The 18,658-nt window shown below is 43.0% G+C and overlaps 1 protein-coding gene across 1 annotated transcript; it reads left to right on the top strand.

Moving 5' to 3' along the window:
- The first annotated feature begins 2,011 nt into the window (after positions 1–2,011).
- LOC311017213 (phospholipase A and acyltransferase 2-like) lies at positions 2,012–14,262 on the top strand. Its single transcript, XM_084015432.1, has 4 exons — positions 2,012–2,094; positions 2,556–2,676; positions 6,420–6,718; positions 12,727–14,262. The coding sequence occupies exons 1-4, from the start codon at positions 2,080–2,082 to the stop codon at positions 12,823–12,825; spliced, it is 534 nt and encodes a 177-aa protein (XP_083871558.1). The 5' UTR covers positions 2,012–2,079; the 3' UTR covers positions 12,826–14,262.
- The last annotated feature ends 4,396 nt before the right edge of the window (positions 14,263–18,658 follow it).

Genomic DNA, 18,658 nt, shown 5'->3' with positions numbered 1-18,658 from the left:
TACTTTTGATTCTCTAATTGTATTTAGCACATGAGGAGCCCCCAGGGCTGTCAGTTCACTTACGACCCAGCTCGTCAAGGGGAAGAGAATTAGCATAAAACCAGATGCATTTGGTGATTTAAAGTTATTTAATTAGCAAGAAAACGGAACCTAAACAAAATACAAATAACAGAGGCAACTCAAAAAAGATAAAAAAGGGCCTGGGAGTGCTGTATAACTCAAATAAACCAAAAGAGGACCTGGAAACGGCGAGTTACTACAATTGACAGAAACAAAAAATCTAACAGAAAATAAAACCTCCCTGTCTATTTTCAAAACCTTCCAAACCAAAACTGTAGGTGTGTGTAATCAGTACTAACTCCTATACCTGGCCCACTCCCTAAACAATTCACGAGTGCCTCCTTTTCACACAAACTAAGTCTGTACAGTGTCCACACTCAACTATACAAAGTCGAGAGACACAGTTGACGTGCTGATCAATAGAAATCCAAGCCGCCGCGACTGACTGTCCGATTGATGCGCTGTTTCCTGTGCCGCTCCAATCAGGATCCTCAGGAGGCCGGCCAAGAAGTGGGAGGAGCAACAGAGTCCTGAAGTCATACCCCCCTGCTTGACAGGCAAAACGTTGCACCAACACAAAGAGAGGCTGGAATTCAGTCTTTTTCATTTAAAACACAGATGAACACTGAACACTGCAATTGTATCTGTATTGAAAAATAACTGCGACCCATCTGACTACTTTCAAAGGTTTGTGACTTGGTGTAACGATAAGCACCTATTTTTGAATGTAAACAAGACTGGTAGTGTTTGACCAAACCATCACTCGGGCCAACTCATGCAAATATCTTGGTGTTCAGATGACAAGACTCACGTCCTATTCCTGTAGCTCTGCTGTTTCTGCTCTACTCTTTCTGCTGACACACACACACACACACACACACACACACACACACACGCACACAATAAGTGTGTAATGTACACACTTCTTCGAGCTGATGTTTGGGCATGTATGCTGTCATCTCAGGTGGTATGATTGCAGTTTTAAAGGTGATGTTTGTTGATTATTTGAATAATAAACTGTATTCATCCCGAGGGAAATTACTGTACAGCAGCTACAGTAAATTGATAATGAACAATAAACCGTTCCTCTAGTTAATCCAGTCAAGGTTTGATGGATTCACAGTATATTGCTCAGCCAAACTCAGTGCTCTTCACAAGTCAGCTCCCCCTGCTGGCCACAAGGAGCCTCTGCTCCTCAGCCATTTCAAACCTTTAGTCCACCACGCCTCCGCATTTAGATACAGCAAGGAAAATGGAAAATGCTAATAACAGTCATTTTTTTATATAGGTTTTACATTCACTATTTTGAGTTTCATATTTGTTTCCATTTTCTTTTTTCCATCTTTCTAATTTTTAAGTTTTCAGTTTGAGTATTTCCATTTGTCTCTTTTTTCATTGTCACTTTACATTTTCAAATCACATTTTAGAGACATTTTTACTATATATTTTTGCTTTTTCATTTTCCTTTTTACTTAAGATCATTTTTGATCTGATTATTAAAATATTTATTAATGAATCTCTTTTAATGTATTATTTGAACTTTTGATTTGAATTATGAACAAATATCTTCCATATTTACTTAATGTAGAGATAACATACACTCTTTAATACTAAATTACAGCCTCTTGAATACTGTCTATTGAAAGAAAATGCATTCATTTTGAGAAGTACCACTCATATTAGGATAGTGTTTTACCCTGTCAGCTGAGCGAAAGTAATGCAATTACATTGTTATCTATTTTCAGGAAAGAAAAAGCTTAATATGTTGACTGTTCTTCAAGTCTGTTCTTAACATGTAGCATATTTGATGGCTGATTTTTGTTCGAGGCAGTATTTTTTATTTTACTATTGAGGTATTAGTATTTTACTGTATTGGCCAATCAGCTTTCTTTCTTTGTCCTCAGATAACGTCCAAGAAACAAACAGTCCAAACCAGATTGTTACACAACACGCCATGTTAGGACAACGTGCCTCCCAACAGCGAGCACAGTCCTCACACTTACTCCCCAGGAGTCGGCTATGGATAACCAGCAGGTAAGAACCAGACAAAGACCAGCTCTCAATGAAACAAAAACTATTAGAATATGATCTACTGTATTTTTGATCAATCTACTTTCTAGATAAAGTGATGTTATATAATATGCTAATAATATAGCAATGCGACTTTGTCGGTGGAACTGTGTGATGGAACCCTGTTGAGCCATTCTGCATTCATATATTTTGTCATGTTATTTTGTATTACATTGCATATAAGAAGCAGATATGTCTGTCCAGCTCCAACTCAGAATAGGTTCAGTCAACCTCAACAAGATGTCAACAACATTGTTAATGCATGACTCACAAACAACCGTGCTCAGACTTACATCTGATGACTTTGACCTGTACTCACCAATACTAAAGAAGGAACTCAATGCAATGTAGCTCAACCTGCTTTGTGGCTGCATGGGAGTGGAGCAGGGTGGAGACATTTATTCACATTCACTCTCATGAACCAGGTGGAAGAAATCACAGCTGCTGCCAGATTCGGAGACTTGATAGAGTTTTCCTACCCCATTGGATATTCACACTGGGGCGTATATGATGAAGATGGATATGTAATCCACTTTGCTGTTGCAGGTGAGGACAACATTACAGTTAACATTAAATCGATTAATTTTGTTTCAAAAAGGAAGAATGTACAATATCACCTGTGAAAAGACTCCTGAAGGAGTCATACACACCTTGTTTCACTTGATTTTGTGCATTTTTGCAATGAATGAAATGACCCACAGTGTTCGGGCCCCAGGGAGTCCAAGGAGAGGATTGCCTCCATTGATTTGGCGCCATCCTCTGATAAAAGCTCTATAAGCTTTAAGTAATTATGGAGCAGTTAATATCTAATTTAATAAAACAAGCCTTAGATATCTGTATTTTAAGTATTTGACACATTAAGAAGAGATTATTGTGTCTTGTGTTCAGCTAATTTTTCCCAGAATTTAAGAATTTTCCTTATTAACCAAACAGCTAAAAAAATGTCAAGTGTGATGTTAGAGGATACATTTTCTTCACAACCTGGCAACCCAAACGTTTTTCTTATAATAGATCTGTAAAGCATTACTACTACTAAAAGCATTACTGTCGACTAACAAGCAGTGTGTATTAAAACCTGATATACTGTATATCTTCGTCCTTTCTGCTATTGAGCTTCACTTATAGCTCAAAACTAACAGGATTAAACTGCTGCAGTTTGTTTACACAAGTGTTCACTGCCTGCTATTGGTTAACAATGTCCTGTGATCAGGGGCCCGTTTCACAAAGCAGGTTCAACAAACTCTGAACCTAACCCTGAACTCTGAGTTGACCAACTCTGAGATGGGCAACTCTGAGTTTTCGGTTTCAGAACAGCGGTTTTGAATTAGTTCAGTCAACTCTGAGTATGTAAACTCTGAGTTCCGCGTGTGCCTGCCGACTCTATAAAGACATCATCAATGGAGCTCCGATACTACGATTCACCATGGCAACGCGGAGAGCGTTATTAGATATTACTGAGTGTTTATGTAGAAAACAAGCTCATCCTGAGAAAGCGGAGCAACATAACTGCAGCAAAGTAGCGATAGTTGGCGTGGCAGACAATTACTACCCGATCTAATGTGTATAACTGAATGAAACAGTCTATTGATCTAAAGGTAATAACTCTTTATTTTTTGCCTTGCAGAGCAACACTGTGGTGTAATGGTTAGCAACGCCGCCCACGGTGCAGGCGACAGCGGTTCAACTCCCGTAGTTCACAAAGTAGCGCATCAAATAAATTATCATTTCCATTGGGTGTAATCCCCCCAGGCACAGAAAGAAAGTGGTGTCAGTTGAAAATTAAGCATAAGAATATTGCGCAAATACGTTGACTAAGGCATATGATTTTAATCATATTTCACATATTAAACAGTAAATATAAGCAGGTATTTCAACACAGGAATGTACTTAAACATTTCATAAATCTCCCGTTCGCAAAAACGCTAGCTCTGCAAAGAATCTGGTTGCGGATTATGTCCGCGATATGAAATGTTGAAAATGTCGGAGAATATTGTTTAGATAATATCTAATGTGATTGTAAGGAAAGGTAGGCTAATCAAAATTCTCTCCCGACGCAAAGCTGCTAGAAGCTAGCGAGCAGGTTAGGTTCATGGAGTATGTTACCCGGGTAACTGACTCAGATTTATGCTGAACTGGTTTTGTAAAACCGAAAAACCAGAGTTTCCCTCATCTCAGGGTTAACTAACTCAAGGTTTTCACTAAACCTGCTTTGTGAAACGGACCCCAGATGTAATTTCTTTCATTGGGTTTGGATTAGACGTGTCCAGTTTCTCACTTTATTTTCCTTTGAGTGAAGAGATGAACTATAACATCGAAATGTATCTTTTTAAGGAGACTTGAAAGAAATCAAACATGGAAACATTGTTATCTTCACAAGGAGCCTTCTCACCTTCACAAACCCATAATAATCATTCTGAGATCTCCCATATTAAAAAAAATACACAACTCACCAAAATATACATATATATATGCTTTACATTTGTTTTTGAAAAGCTCAGTAGCACTGCTTCCACTGGAGATATGGACAGCTAGAAAATGTATTTACTTTAGTCGGAGATGACTATGATGGAATAAAAGCTAAAGGATAAATAATTCAAATTGGGACAAGACGGCAAACTCTGAAAAGTCCATGCTGAAATGCCTTAAACCTGCATTCCCTCTGCTGGCCATCAGGAGGTGACTCCTCCTACTTCTCACTTGACTGATCAGTAAATATTGTAAAAATTATTTTATTGTCCGTAGGTGTGAATGTGAGCGTGTATGGTTGTTTGTCTCTACATGTTGGCCCTTCGATAGACTGGCGACCTGTCTAGGGCAGGTGTGTCAAAAATCGGCTCCAGCCCCCCCCCCCCGCAACCCTGAATACAGGATAAACGGTAGACAATGGATGGATGGATGGATTTTATTGTCACAATCGCTTCAAGTCTTCTTCAGTCATGATGTTCATTTTGTAAATTATGGTCCAATTAGAATCAACAGACAGAAGCAGGGAATGCTTTAGGGCGTCGCTACCTAGTGATTGAAAGGTTGCCACCACGCCGCCGTTGCCACGCCGCCGTTGCCACGCCACCGTTGCCACGCCACCGTTGCCACTCCACCGTTGCCACACCGCTGTTGCCACGCCTTACATACGACCCCGTAGTTACAACCCTAGTTACAACCCCATACTTACAACCCCGTAGTTACAACCCTAGTTACAACCCCATAGTTACAACCAGTGGCGGTTTTTCATATGGGCAGTATGGGCAGCCGCCCAGGGCGGCATTCGTGGAGGGGCGGCATGAGCGCCCGCACAAAAAAAAGGTGCGTCTGCTGATACTGAGAGAGACTGGTTCACAGCGCCGCGAATAGGCGCAGCCGCCCCGTGCCGTGAAGCGATCGTTTCGGCGTCTGCTCTATTTTTTGCGTGTGTCGCGAGCGTTCGTGTCAATTCTGGCAGGAAATCACACAAAGAAACATGGGACAAACCGGTCAATTTTCAAAATTAAAGCAATTTTCAAAATAAAATACCGCAATTGACAAATGCGATATTTGTGTATCTAAACTCGCACTGGGAAACAGGAAGAGAAAATACATTTAATAAATGTGAAGAGTAAATAAACAAATATGTGTATTTCAACTGTATATCTACACTGTCTACTACCATACACACTCTCTCTGTCTGTCTGTGTGTGTGTGTGTCTCTCTCTCTCTCTCTCTCTCTCTCTGAACGGATAAATAGAAGTGTACAAACTTCTTATAGAAACATGGCATATTTATTTTATGAGGTTATGATAAAAAAAATAGCTCTGAATGAACAACAGATGAGCAGAAGCGCTTGTCGACCGTCTGGTCTGAACAGGGGGGCAGGGGGGGGTCCATTTGTGTGTGTGTGTGTGTGTGTGTGTGTGTGGGGGGGGGGGGGGTGCTAGAGGTGAGGTTCGCCCAGGGTGTCATGAAACCTAGGACCGCCACTGGTTACAACCCCGTAGTTACTACCCCGTAGTTACAACCCCGTAGTAACTACCCCGTAGTTACAACCCTAGTTACAACCTCGTAGTTACAACCCCGTAGTTACAACCCCGTAGTTACTACCCCGTAGTTACAACCCCGTAGTTACTACCCAGTAGTTACAACCCCGTAGTTACCAACCTTGCAAAAATTCCAAGATGGTGAAGGCCAAAATGCCAAACACGCAGCTTCAACACCCAAAAACCAATGGCTGACTACGTCCACTTCTTATATACATGATAGAGACTGAAAACTGCGATTGTTTGCACATCCTGTAAGTAAACTGTCTCACTCTTTAGATGAGGGACAGCTGATGAACAACATACGAACTCACCTACAAGCATTCTTCCCTGTGTGTGGTGACCTTCTTCTTGGAGAGACCAAGATCCGCAGAGTCCCTCTCAGTGAGGTGAATGTCCCGAAAGGAGCCCAAGTGTCCATCAGTAACAGCCGCCACGACTTTGCACCATCAGACTCTGAGGACATGAGACGACGCTGCAACGCCCTTCTGGATCAGGACTTCTCTTATCATCTTTTTAATCTCAACTGCGAGCACTTTGCCACTTTTGTACGCTATGGAAAAGCTGTGTGCAATCAGGTATGAATTTAACATTGCGAATATTTGAGTATAATATAATATTATTGAGTTAGTTATGGAGTCAATCCAAGCTTATACATTTACATTTAGGTCATTTAGCAGATGCTTTTGTCCAAAGCGACTTACAATAAGTACATTTGTCAAAAGAAGGAAACGAAACAAAGAGGGGGGGGGGGGGTGTTAGTGGGTCATGCTATGTAGAGTCGAGGTGTATGGGGTCAGTTCAGTCTCATTAGTAATGAATGCACAGAGAAGGATTCACAAATGTATTTTGTTATTTATATATAAATGACTCTCTTCTCACAAATACATTTCGTTTTAAATAAATGTCATATAAATCCATAAATATATGAATTAAAAAAATATTTGCAATTTTCATCAAAAATGTATTTGTATGTTGTTGCATTTATATACAAACTGTTAAACTTGAATTTAAAAGACGCTTTTCATTTGTGAACTTGTTTGCATTTGTTCGTGAACTGTATTTGTTTGTGGATTTTTGAGACTCTCCTGAGGTGGCTGGATTCACAAATGCATTTTTTTCAACAAGGAACGCCCTTCTCTGTAGCCAATCAGGCGCCTCCCTCGTTTTCAGCCACACATGACTGCATTCCCACGAGGGGTACCTCACCATGGCCACAGCACAGCTTTTTCTCTGTGCATTTTGCGTGGCTTTTCGGTAAAAGAATTAAGGACAAAAAGTATTTAAAAAAGTGATTTTATTCTCTCTCTAGCCAACGTTAGCTTGTTTGTAGCTAGCTAAATCCATTAGCTAGCTAACGTTAGCTAGCTCTTATAGTCAGCACTTTGAAACCAATGTAGTAAGCAATTTACCTATTAGTTATTATGGTTCGCTTGTAACATATTTTTGCAGCCATTAACAACAGGTAAGCTTTAGCAAGCAAATGACCGATACCGTTATGTTTTCTGATGTTAGTAGGATCATATTATGCTAGCTAAGTTAGCTTATGATGCGTTGTCTAAAAGCATTATGGCTAACTAGTTAGCTAACGCAAATGCGCAAAGAAGCTGTGCTCTGGCCATGGTGAGGTACCCCTCGTGGGCATCTGATACCCCTTTTCCACCGAGGCATTTTGAGGGCCAGTTCGGAGCCGATGCCCAATCGCGAACCAGTTCTTCCTGTTTCCACAGACAAAGAGCCGGCTCTCGGCCTGGAAAACTGGTTCCCGAGCGGCTCCAACTCCTTGCTGGGCTGGAACCAGGCCCGGCTTACGTAAGGGGCTGGGGGCGGGGTTAACGCTCGAGGCAACGGGGGAAAATACGCAGCTGCGGAGTTTTACTAACGTTACTGTTCCCGGTAAGTTTCACTTTTAAAATGTTTCACCTCGTTGCAAACCAACGACACATTTCTGTTTAGTTTACCAAGCTAGTGATTACGTTCGTAACTGCAGCAACTAGTGGCTTTGCTTCCTCGGGTAATGTAAGCCGACCGGCTAGCTAGCCAGCTAGCGTGATATTGCTAACAACAATGTTAGCATGCCACTTTCTGACTGCCGTTGGCTCACTAAACGTTCCAACTACCAACGTAACATAACATCTGTGTTTGCAGCGTCGTGGACACGTTTATGATTAAACCACTGTTCTCTGGTTTGTGTTTGTAGAGCTGTCGGACATCGGCGATATTGAACGGAGGTCCAACCTGCAGATGACTAAACATCAAACACTCCGATCTATTAATCACACACTGTTCTACACTTTAAAAAATGTTGTGATTTTAGTATTTTGTGTATTTTATTGTTATTGTATTATTTGCCAAAATAAACACTTTTTTCTGAAGAGACATGTCTGCTATGCTTGAAAGGAGCGCTGCGGGGAAACCTCAGACGTATACAGTGACGTAATGACGTGGCTCTCTGGGCTCTCTAGCCGGTGGAAACGCAAACAGGTTCTCGGACGGTTCGCAAGTTGAACCAACTGCGAACCAGCACAGGCACCGGCCCGGCTCTTGAACTAGGTTCGCGTTGGTGGAAAAGGGGTATGATTGGCTACAGAGAGTTCCTTGTTGCATTTGTGAATCCAGCCACGTCAGGAGAGTCTCAAAAATCCACAAACAAATACAGTTCACGAACAAATGCATACAAGTTCAGAAATGAAAAGCGTCTTTTAAATTCAAGTTTAACAGTTTGTATATAAATGTAACAACATATAAATACATTTTTGATGAAAATTGCAAATATTTTTTTTAATTCATATATTTATGGATTTATATTACATTTAGTGAATGGTTGTTTGTCTCTACATGTCGGCCCTGTGATAGACTGGCGACCTGTCCAGGGTGTACCCTGCCTTCGCCCAATGACAGCTGGGATCGGCTCCAGCCCCCCCGCGACCCTGAATACAGGATAAGCGGTAGACAATGGATGGATGGATGGATTATTATTTAAAACTAAATGTATTTGTGAGAAGAGAGTCATTTATATATAAATCACAAAATACATTTGTGAATCCGTCTCTGTGCATTCATTATTAATGTGACTGAACTGACCCCATAGAGGTGACGTCTGAACAGGTGAGTCTTGAGCCTTTTTCGGAAGATGGCAAATTACTCTGCTGTCCTGACATTGGTTGGGAGTTCGTTCCACCACTGAGGCACCAGAACAGAGAAGAGTCTGGACTTTGCTGAGCGACATTTGTTTGATTTCAGCGATGGTGGTACTAGCCGGCCAGCTGTAGTAGAGGAGGGAAGTGCTCGCTTCGGGGCGTGTGGTTTGACCAGTGTTTGAAGGTAGATGGGTGCCGTTCCATTGATGGCCCTGAAGGCCAGTGCCATCATCTTGAATTGGATGCGTGCTGCAACAGGAAGCCAGTGGAGGTCACAGAGGAGGGGGGTCACATGGGAGAATTTGGGTAGATTGAAGACAAGGCGTGCTGCAGCGTTCTGGATACGCTGCAATGGTTTAGTCGCAGAGGCCGGGAGTCCAGCCAGGAGAGAGTTGTAGTAGTCAAGGCGGGAGATGACCAGTGCTTGGACCAGGAGTTGCGTTGCATCCTTTGTGAGGAAGGTCCGAATCCTGCGGATATTGTAGAGGGCCAATCTGCAGGATTGGGCCACAGGGGTGCAGGAAAGTTGGTCATCAAGGATTACACCCAGGTTCCTCGCAGTTGAGGAAGGCTATACTGTGATGCCCTCGACAGTGACCGACAGGTCCATGCGAGGGCAGTCTTTCCCCGGGATGAAGAGGAGTTTGGTTTTATTCAGGTTCAGCTTGAGGTGATGTGCAGTTGTCCAGACAGAGATGTCTGCCAGACATTCCGAGATGCGAGTTGCAATGTGAGTGTCAGAGGTTGGGGGAAAAGAGAGGAACAGCTGGGTGTCATCTGCGTAACAATGGTAGGAGAATCCATGCGATGTGATAACAGAACCTAGTGATCTGGTGTATAGTGAGAACAGAAGCGGTCCTAATACTGAGCCTTGAGGGACACCCGTGTCCAGAGAACAGGGTTTGGACATAGAGCCATTCCATGCGACCTGAAAGGTGCGATACGTCAGGTATGATGTGAACCAGGTGAGAGCAGAGTTACTGATGCCAAGTTCAGCCAGGGTGGAGAGGAGGATTTGGTGGTTGACTGTGTCGAATGCAGCAGATAGCTCGAGGAGAATGAGAACGGAGGAGTGGGATGAGGTTAGAGTTCTCAACGGGTCGGTCCAGCCCGACAAACCCGACGGGACCCGAAGTTTCGGGCCGGGTCCGGGCCGAAAAAATACGCAAATGAGCCGGGTCGGGTCGGGCCTCGGGCTTCCTTTTTTTTATAAAACACATTTCATCAAAAAATAAAAAATAAAAAAGGCCCAGGTGACGCGAGCCAGGAGACAGATGATGCGTCAACATCAGCAGCAGCACCCGCTCCCGCTGCAAAGAAGACACCGCGCTTCGACCAGTGGGAGAATATATTGGGTGAGACGGGAACAGACGAGGATGAGGTGGACAGCTACGTCCGTCAAAGGCCAACAATGAGTGACGACCAGGACCTGCTGGGCTGGTGGAAGACCAACAGCAGTGTCTATCCTAAACTGGCTCAGTTGGCGCGGCAGGTGCTCAGTGTGCCAGCCAGCAGCAGCAGCAGCGAGAGACTGTTCAGTGTGGCTGGCCGTACCATTGAGGAGAGGAGGACGCGCCTCAGTCCATCCACTCGTGTTATCGTGATAACAAGTGTATGAGGAAAACAATGCAGGCGCGCAGGAGGTCGGGGTCGGGTCGGGTTCGGGCCGACAATTCATGCTGGTGTGTCGGGCTGCGTCGGGTTCGGGTTTAAAAACCCGCGGGCCGGGTCGGGTCGGGCTGTAATTTTCAGGCCCGTTGAGAACTCTAGATGAGGTTCTGGCGTCTCGCAGGGACTCAGTCACTGTGAGGAGGGCCGTCTCAGTGGAGTGAGCAGTCCTGAATCCTGATTGATTAGGGTCAAGGAGGTTGTCGTCGAGAGATAGGATGACAGTTGGTTGTAGGCGGCACATTCCAAGGTTTTAGAGAGGAATCTTATGACATTTTATATATTTTAATATGTGATTGTTATGATTATGTGAAGCACATTGGGCTACCGTTCTGTGTATGAAATGGGCTATATCAATAAACATGACTTGACTTGACTTGAATGAAAGAAGAGATACAGGTCTGTAGCTTTGGATGTCAGCAGCGTCCAGGGTGGGTTTTTTAAGGAGGAGCTTCACTGTAGCAGTCTCTCTGCCGCTGGAATGACACCTGAGGTGAGGGAGGAGTTGATCAGGGTGGTGAGGAATGGCAAGATGTCGTGTGAGATGTCTTGGAGAAGAGAAGAGGGAATCGGGTCAAGGGAGTAGGTGGTGGCACGGTTAGATGCAGTGTTTGGAATAACGCCGTTTCAAAGAACGGCGTTAGGTAACGCCGTTATTTTTTCAGTAACGGTGTAATCTAACTAATTACTGTTTCCGTCGTTACAACGGCGTTATCGCCACTGAACGTTAAGTGCGGTGCGTTACTATGAATTGAATTTGTCAGTTGTCGGTTAAAAAAAAAAGTCAGGATCGTGTTCTGCTTGCGCGCCGCTCGTGCCTGGTCTCGGCAGCCTGTTGTCCGTGGAGAAACGTGCAAACTTGCAGCGAGCTGGAGCCGGAGTTGGGGCTGCTGCTGGTCTGAGCGGCGCGCGAGGGCCACGCGGTGTTGGACGGGAATCCAGTGCAGCTGTGGAGCGCGGATGGTGAAGACGGTGGTGATGATGATGATGAACGGCCCGGCTCGTGGAGGCACCGGGGTCTCGCCGTCATTATGTCTACTGCTGTGCACTCTGACCCTGTTTTGTGATAGACACAGCGTCTCCCACTGTATAATTTCTCCTCAAGTTTTAATTATTCCCGCATGCGAGGTGCGGAGAATGCGATCTCAATTATTATACACAGGACTACATGCTACGTGACTATAGGAGTAGACTACAAGACTACAGTTTGCCATCTCATTACAAGAAAAATCCAAATTCTTTGACATAAAGCAACTTTTTTTACAGTAACGCAAATAGTTACTTTCCCTGGTAACTAGTTACTTTTATTATAAAGTAATTCAGTTACTAACTCAGTTACTTTTTGGAACAAGTAGTGAGTAACTATAACTAATTACTTTTTTAAAGTAACATTCCCAACACTGGTTAGTAACAAGTGCGTGAACGTCTTCAGAGGTGAGGGGGCTAAAGCTGGTAAGGCCATCAGAGTTGAGAGTTAGTGGAGATGTTTTCTGGGAGGTTATAGGAGTGAATGAGGAGCTGATGTCATTTACTTTCTTGGTAAAGTAAGTTACAAAGTCATCAGCAGAGGAAGAAGGGAGAGGGGTAGGAGGGGTGAGGAGGGAGAAATATTGGGCAAAGGCAGCTGGGCAGGTCACAATCTATCACAAGCCTGAGACATTATATTCCATCTCTACTCTACTAAACACTGCTCCTTTAAGAAGTCTGAAATACACCTTTAGGTCCTTGCTGAACATTAAGGACCAATAAGAGACTGTTATTCTGTCATTCCTCTATAGATCCCCATAAGATCCATGAACAAAGAGTGTGAAGAGGCAACTGCAGTCTTCAACGACATTGTCAGCTCCGAAGAAACTACTCAAGACCATTCAGAATGAGCCATCCAATTCTCTTTTGTTTTCCACTTCATGACATGAATTGATTTATTCAAGAAGTGATAGAAGAAACATGAACAATATAAACTTTAAGAATCATGTAACATTAAACATTGGCCCTCTGTGTGGTTGGATTGATTTTCCTTGATGGTGGAGTAGAAAATATGTAGCAAGAAAAGAAGTGCTGCAGCTTTTTTGAATTATTAATTAATCTGCCAAAGATGAATGCAGGACTTTTGCTTGTAGAGTATTTTCATGTTGTGGTATTAGTTCTTTTACTGCAGTGAAAGGATATGAGTACTTCCTCCTTCACTCTCCACACAGACACACACGTTTTACATTCTGCTTCTGTGTTAGCATGAGCGCAAAACGTTGGCCTCATCCTCATCATGAACCTCATAAGGACCTCTTGTAGTAAGTCCACTGGGCTAGAAACGGCAGATGCTCCGGGAGCCAAGGCCACGTTTGTCTCATGTTTAGACTTGAGTTGAGACCTGTCAAGAAATTCACGAGTCAAGTAACGCTAAATTATTGAATAAGCATTCTTCATGGCTACTGAATCTAAATCTAAATCTCTACATGACGTTAGACTACCATACAGCGCCTCGTACTGAATCATAATAACTTGCTACTAAACTTGATTATTTGTGGTCTCAGAATATTTACATTTACATTTACATTTAGGTCATTTAGCAGACGCTTTTGTCCAAAGCGACTTACAATAAGAATAAGAATATACGTTTCTGTTATCTGGTGTCTTTTGCTTTACAAAATAGAAATGAAAACCAAACCCTTTTTTAAATTGCACTCCTCCTTTTTGGCCCTTGAAGAGAAACATGCCTTGTATTTAAATTGTATTATTATTTTAAACAATTAAATGAATATGATACAAAACTCAATATGGGTCTTGACATGTTGTTGTGGTTGGTGGCTGGTGTGTATCAGCTAGTATCTGTTCTGAACACAGACTGGGTGATGATGGTAAGAAGAGAGTTTCAGCTGGAAGGCGATGATGCTTTGCTGATCAACCAGGGACACGTCTGTAGGTTTGACAGTAAGTGGGAGAACAGCAGCCTCTATTGGGCCAAGAGCAGATTGGAAAAGACAGAGGATATTACTTCATCCTTTAGAAAAACATCAGTTTCCATCAGGCGGCAACAATAAACTGTCCAGTCTCTCCAGAATCCTCTGTTTGCAAAAATACATCTGATTGCATGGAAGTCTATTAGAAAATGTCCCAATCCCACTGTCCCCTCTAAAGCCTTAAACCCTGAAACCTCAGGGACTTAAGTGTAATGAAGTAGAAAGTAGCATAAAAATGGAAATACAATTGCCTCAAATTGCATTTAGAGTTTGTTACTTTTTCATGAGAAATATACTGTATGCTGAAATACAAGCTCATAAGAAATGAGATGTCATAAAGAACACATTATTTGTTTTCCCTGCAGAGGACTCTGTCACGATCATTTTCATTACAAATGAGAGGTATATTCACATATCTCATGGTATAACTTGGCTTGAAACATGTGTACTGAATACAAGGTAAGTTAAGAAAGAATCAGTCACTTTACAGTTGTGAAATTACATAATACATATTCAATCATAAAAGGAAGTAAAGTGATAATGATTTGTCAAAATAGTTGGATCCTATTTGCTTGGAAGTCCGTTCTGGGTGAGTTTTGTGATGAATGAGACGACACTGAGGTCAAATGAAGGCTGGTAGTCAACAGTGAAAACACTGAAGACTGAAATCTAACTTTTAGGTCCAGATCTCATCATCACTCTCACTCACATGTCGGGGGATATCTTCTTTGTATTAAACTCACCTGAGTCTCCAGTCCCAGGCCAAACTGCCCTCAGGCCAGGCTTTACGGGTGGAGGAGGAGCATCCACCCACCTTCATATGACACCGTATCTGGGAGGACATGGTGAAATGGCGCCACCTACGGACAAGATGTGGAAGAAGGTTTGCAGGATTGATGCTATAGTTTTAAACAGGCATTTAGGTGGTACCACCTACCACGAAAGGTGGACTGATGTCTACACTGAGCTCATCTACCTTAAAAAGTTGCTTGGAAAAGAAATTCTGATACGTTCATACTTTGAGCCCACTACATTTATCTAACAGCTTCAGTTACTGGTTCCTTTTACAGTAAGATTAAGATTCAAATAACGATATATTAAGATTAAAATTTAGTTTGGGAGATTAAACTACTGCACAAAATAAATTAAATTAATTAAATTGGCTCCTCCTCAACCATCTGACATTAAAATGCATTAGACATAATAACCCACCATGTGCTGAATTAACCATCATGATATCATATTTTCTACTGCATTTCTATTGCACATTTGCTACCTGCACCTACCCATGTTAGAGCTACATCCAGTCATCTCCAATCACTGGACCACTTCATCATTCTTTTCTGGTTCAAAGCTGAAGATGTAACACAACCACCAGACTGTTTCCACCGGCACCGCTCTGGTAGCCATGGTGACCACAGACGTTCAGAAGTCACATTTTTCTATAATTTAGAAAGAAAATATTGCACCAGTCCACAAAGTCCAGGTTCACTTCCCTGTACTCTGTCGTCCCTGTCCCTGAGGAGGCCGACGACCGCAGAGTCATCAGAGAACTTACGGAGGTAGCAGTGAGGAGTTGCACGTGAAGTCTGCAATGTAGAGGGTGAAAAGGAAATGAGCCAGGACGGTTCCCTGCCCCGTGCTGCAGACCACTGTGTTGAACTGCAGTCTACTCACATACTGAGGTCGGTTAGTGAAGTAGTCCAGGACCCAGGCAGCATTCAGAAGGCTTCATGCCTTAAAAGAGGAGTCAGACAAGGGGTTGTCTGATTTTACTGATTTATTAGAGTCAACTAGATACAACTGGTGATCTTAGGTTGGCTTTCGATGTGAAAATACTGCAGTGCATGATGGGAAATGTAACAAATAGTTCTCAAGTAAACTGAAAATCATCTTTTTGTCAGCTTTGTTAAATGATTGTGTTGTGTATTAAACGTGTGTCTCTCCTCAGACTCCCGGTGGTCCCCGGGTATGACCGATCTGGTATCTGTTCTCCGCACCGTGAGTCAGCGTGGTCTGTCCGTGAATGACTGCGCGGTCTCAGATCAGTACAACTCATACTTATCTGGCAGGGGAGATGCCATGATCAAGAAGGTGGTTCACCCAGGGCGAGGCTTAGCCATTGCGCTCCGGCTGAGCTGCAACTCTGTGAGTTCCCCAAATGTGGGAATCTCAACTGCATAATTTAAGATAGTGGGGGACTGCGTTTGCGCTCTCCCTGTCAAAATCACCTGTCAAATATTAAAAATAATACTTACTAAAATTTGATATATGGACTTACTCTGGATGGCGCTATCACTACACGTACTAATGACATAATTTACGTAAGTAAAAAAGTTGCCCCATTTTCATTCAGACGCGATAAAAAACAAGTGTACCTTGTATATTATACATATTTTTATATGAAGTACAACTGTTTACTTTTAGTTTGCAGTATTTTATCTACACGTGTGTTTTGTAATATTCTGTAGTTTCTCGAATGAACTCTGTTGTGGGTTTAACGATCAGTTCAGGCTTGAATCCTGCAGCAGCTCTTCTCCACTCGAGACGACCAGAAGCCGACTTTGAAAAGAGTTTTCCTTTTACCAATGCACTCCCTTTTAAAAGACTTTTAACATGAACACTCAACATGTATGTCACACAAATATATCTTATGTACACCTTTTAACAGATTACAAATTTTATCTGTATTACCTCTTTTAAATAATTGTTTTATTGTTTAGATATGGTTTTACAGATGTCTTTGTTGTATTTTAAAAGGTTACTTGTGTACATTTTTGCTTGATGTTTCAATAAACATTTTCCTAAAAAAAAAAAAAATCGGTTCTTATCAGTTTAATATCTGATACGTCCCCTACCCAGGGACCATATATTAAATTGCTTTTTGGAACTGGTGCAGCCCCACTACTTGTCGAAAATAAAAACAGAAGGTCATTTAGTTAAGGTCAGCTTAATTTGTGTTGTCAGGCGCCCGTAATGATATTTCAAGTACGCTGTCGAGAGCTGTGTGGCTGAGAAGAAGAATGGTGACATCCAAAGTCTTTGAAGTACAGTACGTCAAAATACTCAAAACGGACTCCTCTGAAGTTATTCAAATTTCCTGGCGATAAGTCCACCCAGACGTTAATGGTGGTGACCATCAACATCTATAAAGGGCTTTTCTCCGACTCCTTCTTTGGCTTACGGCCATACCACCCTGAACACGGCCCTTTTTTGTTGCAAACCAGGAAGTAGCTCAAAAAGTTTGGTGCATGTGTGTGAGGGAGTCTGTCTCATTTTGTTTGTTTTTTCAAGATTGTCGTGAGAGTGAGTGATATTTCAAAGTTTGTTTTGTTTTTGTGAGTTCCCCAAGCAGTGTTTCACTGTTTGGGGAAACTTTACAATTGCCTGTTTTTTTTTTCTGAGGATGGAAAGAATGGCAATGACACGGAACGGACAAGGACAACGAGAAAAGGACAACGGACAAGGTATGGCAGTAAACAAAAGCACGTACTCAAAAGAATTAACGGTGCGTGTGGAGATGGAAGGAAACGAAAACATAACTGTGATGGAACTGATGAAGAAGATTAAAGAGGTGTGTGGAGATCTGGTGGCATGCAGAAGCACAGGAAATAGAAGCTTCGAAATCACGCTGAGAGAAGAGGGGGGAAAAAACAATCTAATGGATGGGTTAAAAATAAAGAACACGAACATAATAGGGAGAGAGCTAACCAATAATGAAATGGTGGTGTCTTTCTTGAGCCTGCCGGCATATATACCAGATAATTCATAAAGGCTAAACTGGACATGTGGGGGGTGAAGTCAATGACACCAATCAAAAGAAGGATGTGGCCCAGCACTGACGTTGCAGATGGGACGAGGTATCTTAAGGTTCAGTTTAATGAAGAGGTACAGTCCCTGCCGTACTCAACCCAGTTCGACACAGCAACGGGCCCGGAGTATTTCCGTGTGATTCATGACAGGCAGGTGAGAGTGTGCAGGATCTGCATCCAGCCGGGCCACATCTTGAGAGACTGTCCTGAATTCAAGTGCTTTAAGTGCAAAGCACAAGGACATTACGCACGCGAGTGCAGCGGTGGAGCTGGAGGTGGAGCAGAAGGAGCGGCTGGCAACCGAGAGGAGCCACAGCAGGCAGGGGAGAGAGGAGGAGACGGCAGCGGGGATGAGGAGCAGAGACATGTGGAGGAGAGAGGAGACGAGGAGGCTGGAGGCGAGGAGGTTGGAGAGGAGGACGGGGAGGTCGGAGAGGAGGTCGGAGAGGAGGACGGGGAGGAGGACGGGGAGGAGGCGAGAGCAGGAGTGGAGGAGACGGAGAGCATGGAGGAGGGAGAAGGACGGACGAGAGAGGAGGAGGGCGCGGACGAGGTGGTCGAGGAGACGCAGATGGACGAGGAAGGTGAGGGAGAACGCATCGGCAGCAGCATGGACAGTGGGATGAGGGAGCTGAGTGCTGCGGCTTCATCTGAGAGGAGAGGCGTCGGGGTAGAAGGGACAAGTGCGGCCAGCACTTTCTCAGACATCACTGACAGCGACGGGGATAAGTGGAGCCAAATAATAGAGACAAGAAAAAGACCCCAAAGGAGGAAAGTGACGAGGGCTCAAACAAGATTGAAAAAGTGAGTGACTGATAATGGCATTTTGTTTATTTTTACTTTTAGTTTTTTCTATGATTCAGTTAATTTCATTTAATGGAAATGGGCTAAGGAGTACACTAAGGAGACAGCATATCTTGAGAGTCTGCTCAGCCGATATT

This window comes from Eutrigla gurnardus, assembly GCF_963514095.1.
Source record: "Eutrigla gurnardus genome assembly, chromosome: 8".
NCBI classification, from domain to species: Eukaryota; Metazoa; Chordata; class Actinopteri; order Perciformes; family Triglidae; genus Eutrigla; species Eutrigla gurnardus.
Note: the sequence above shows the minus strand (reverse complement) of the source record. Positions and strands in the feature narration are given on the sequence as shown.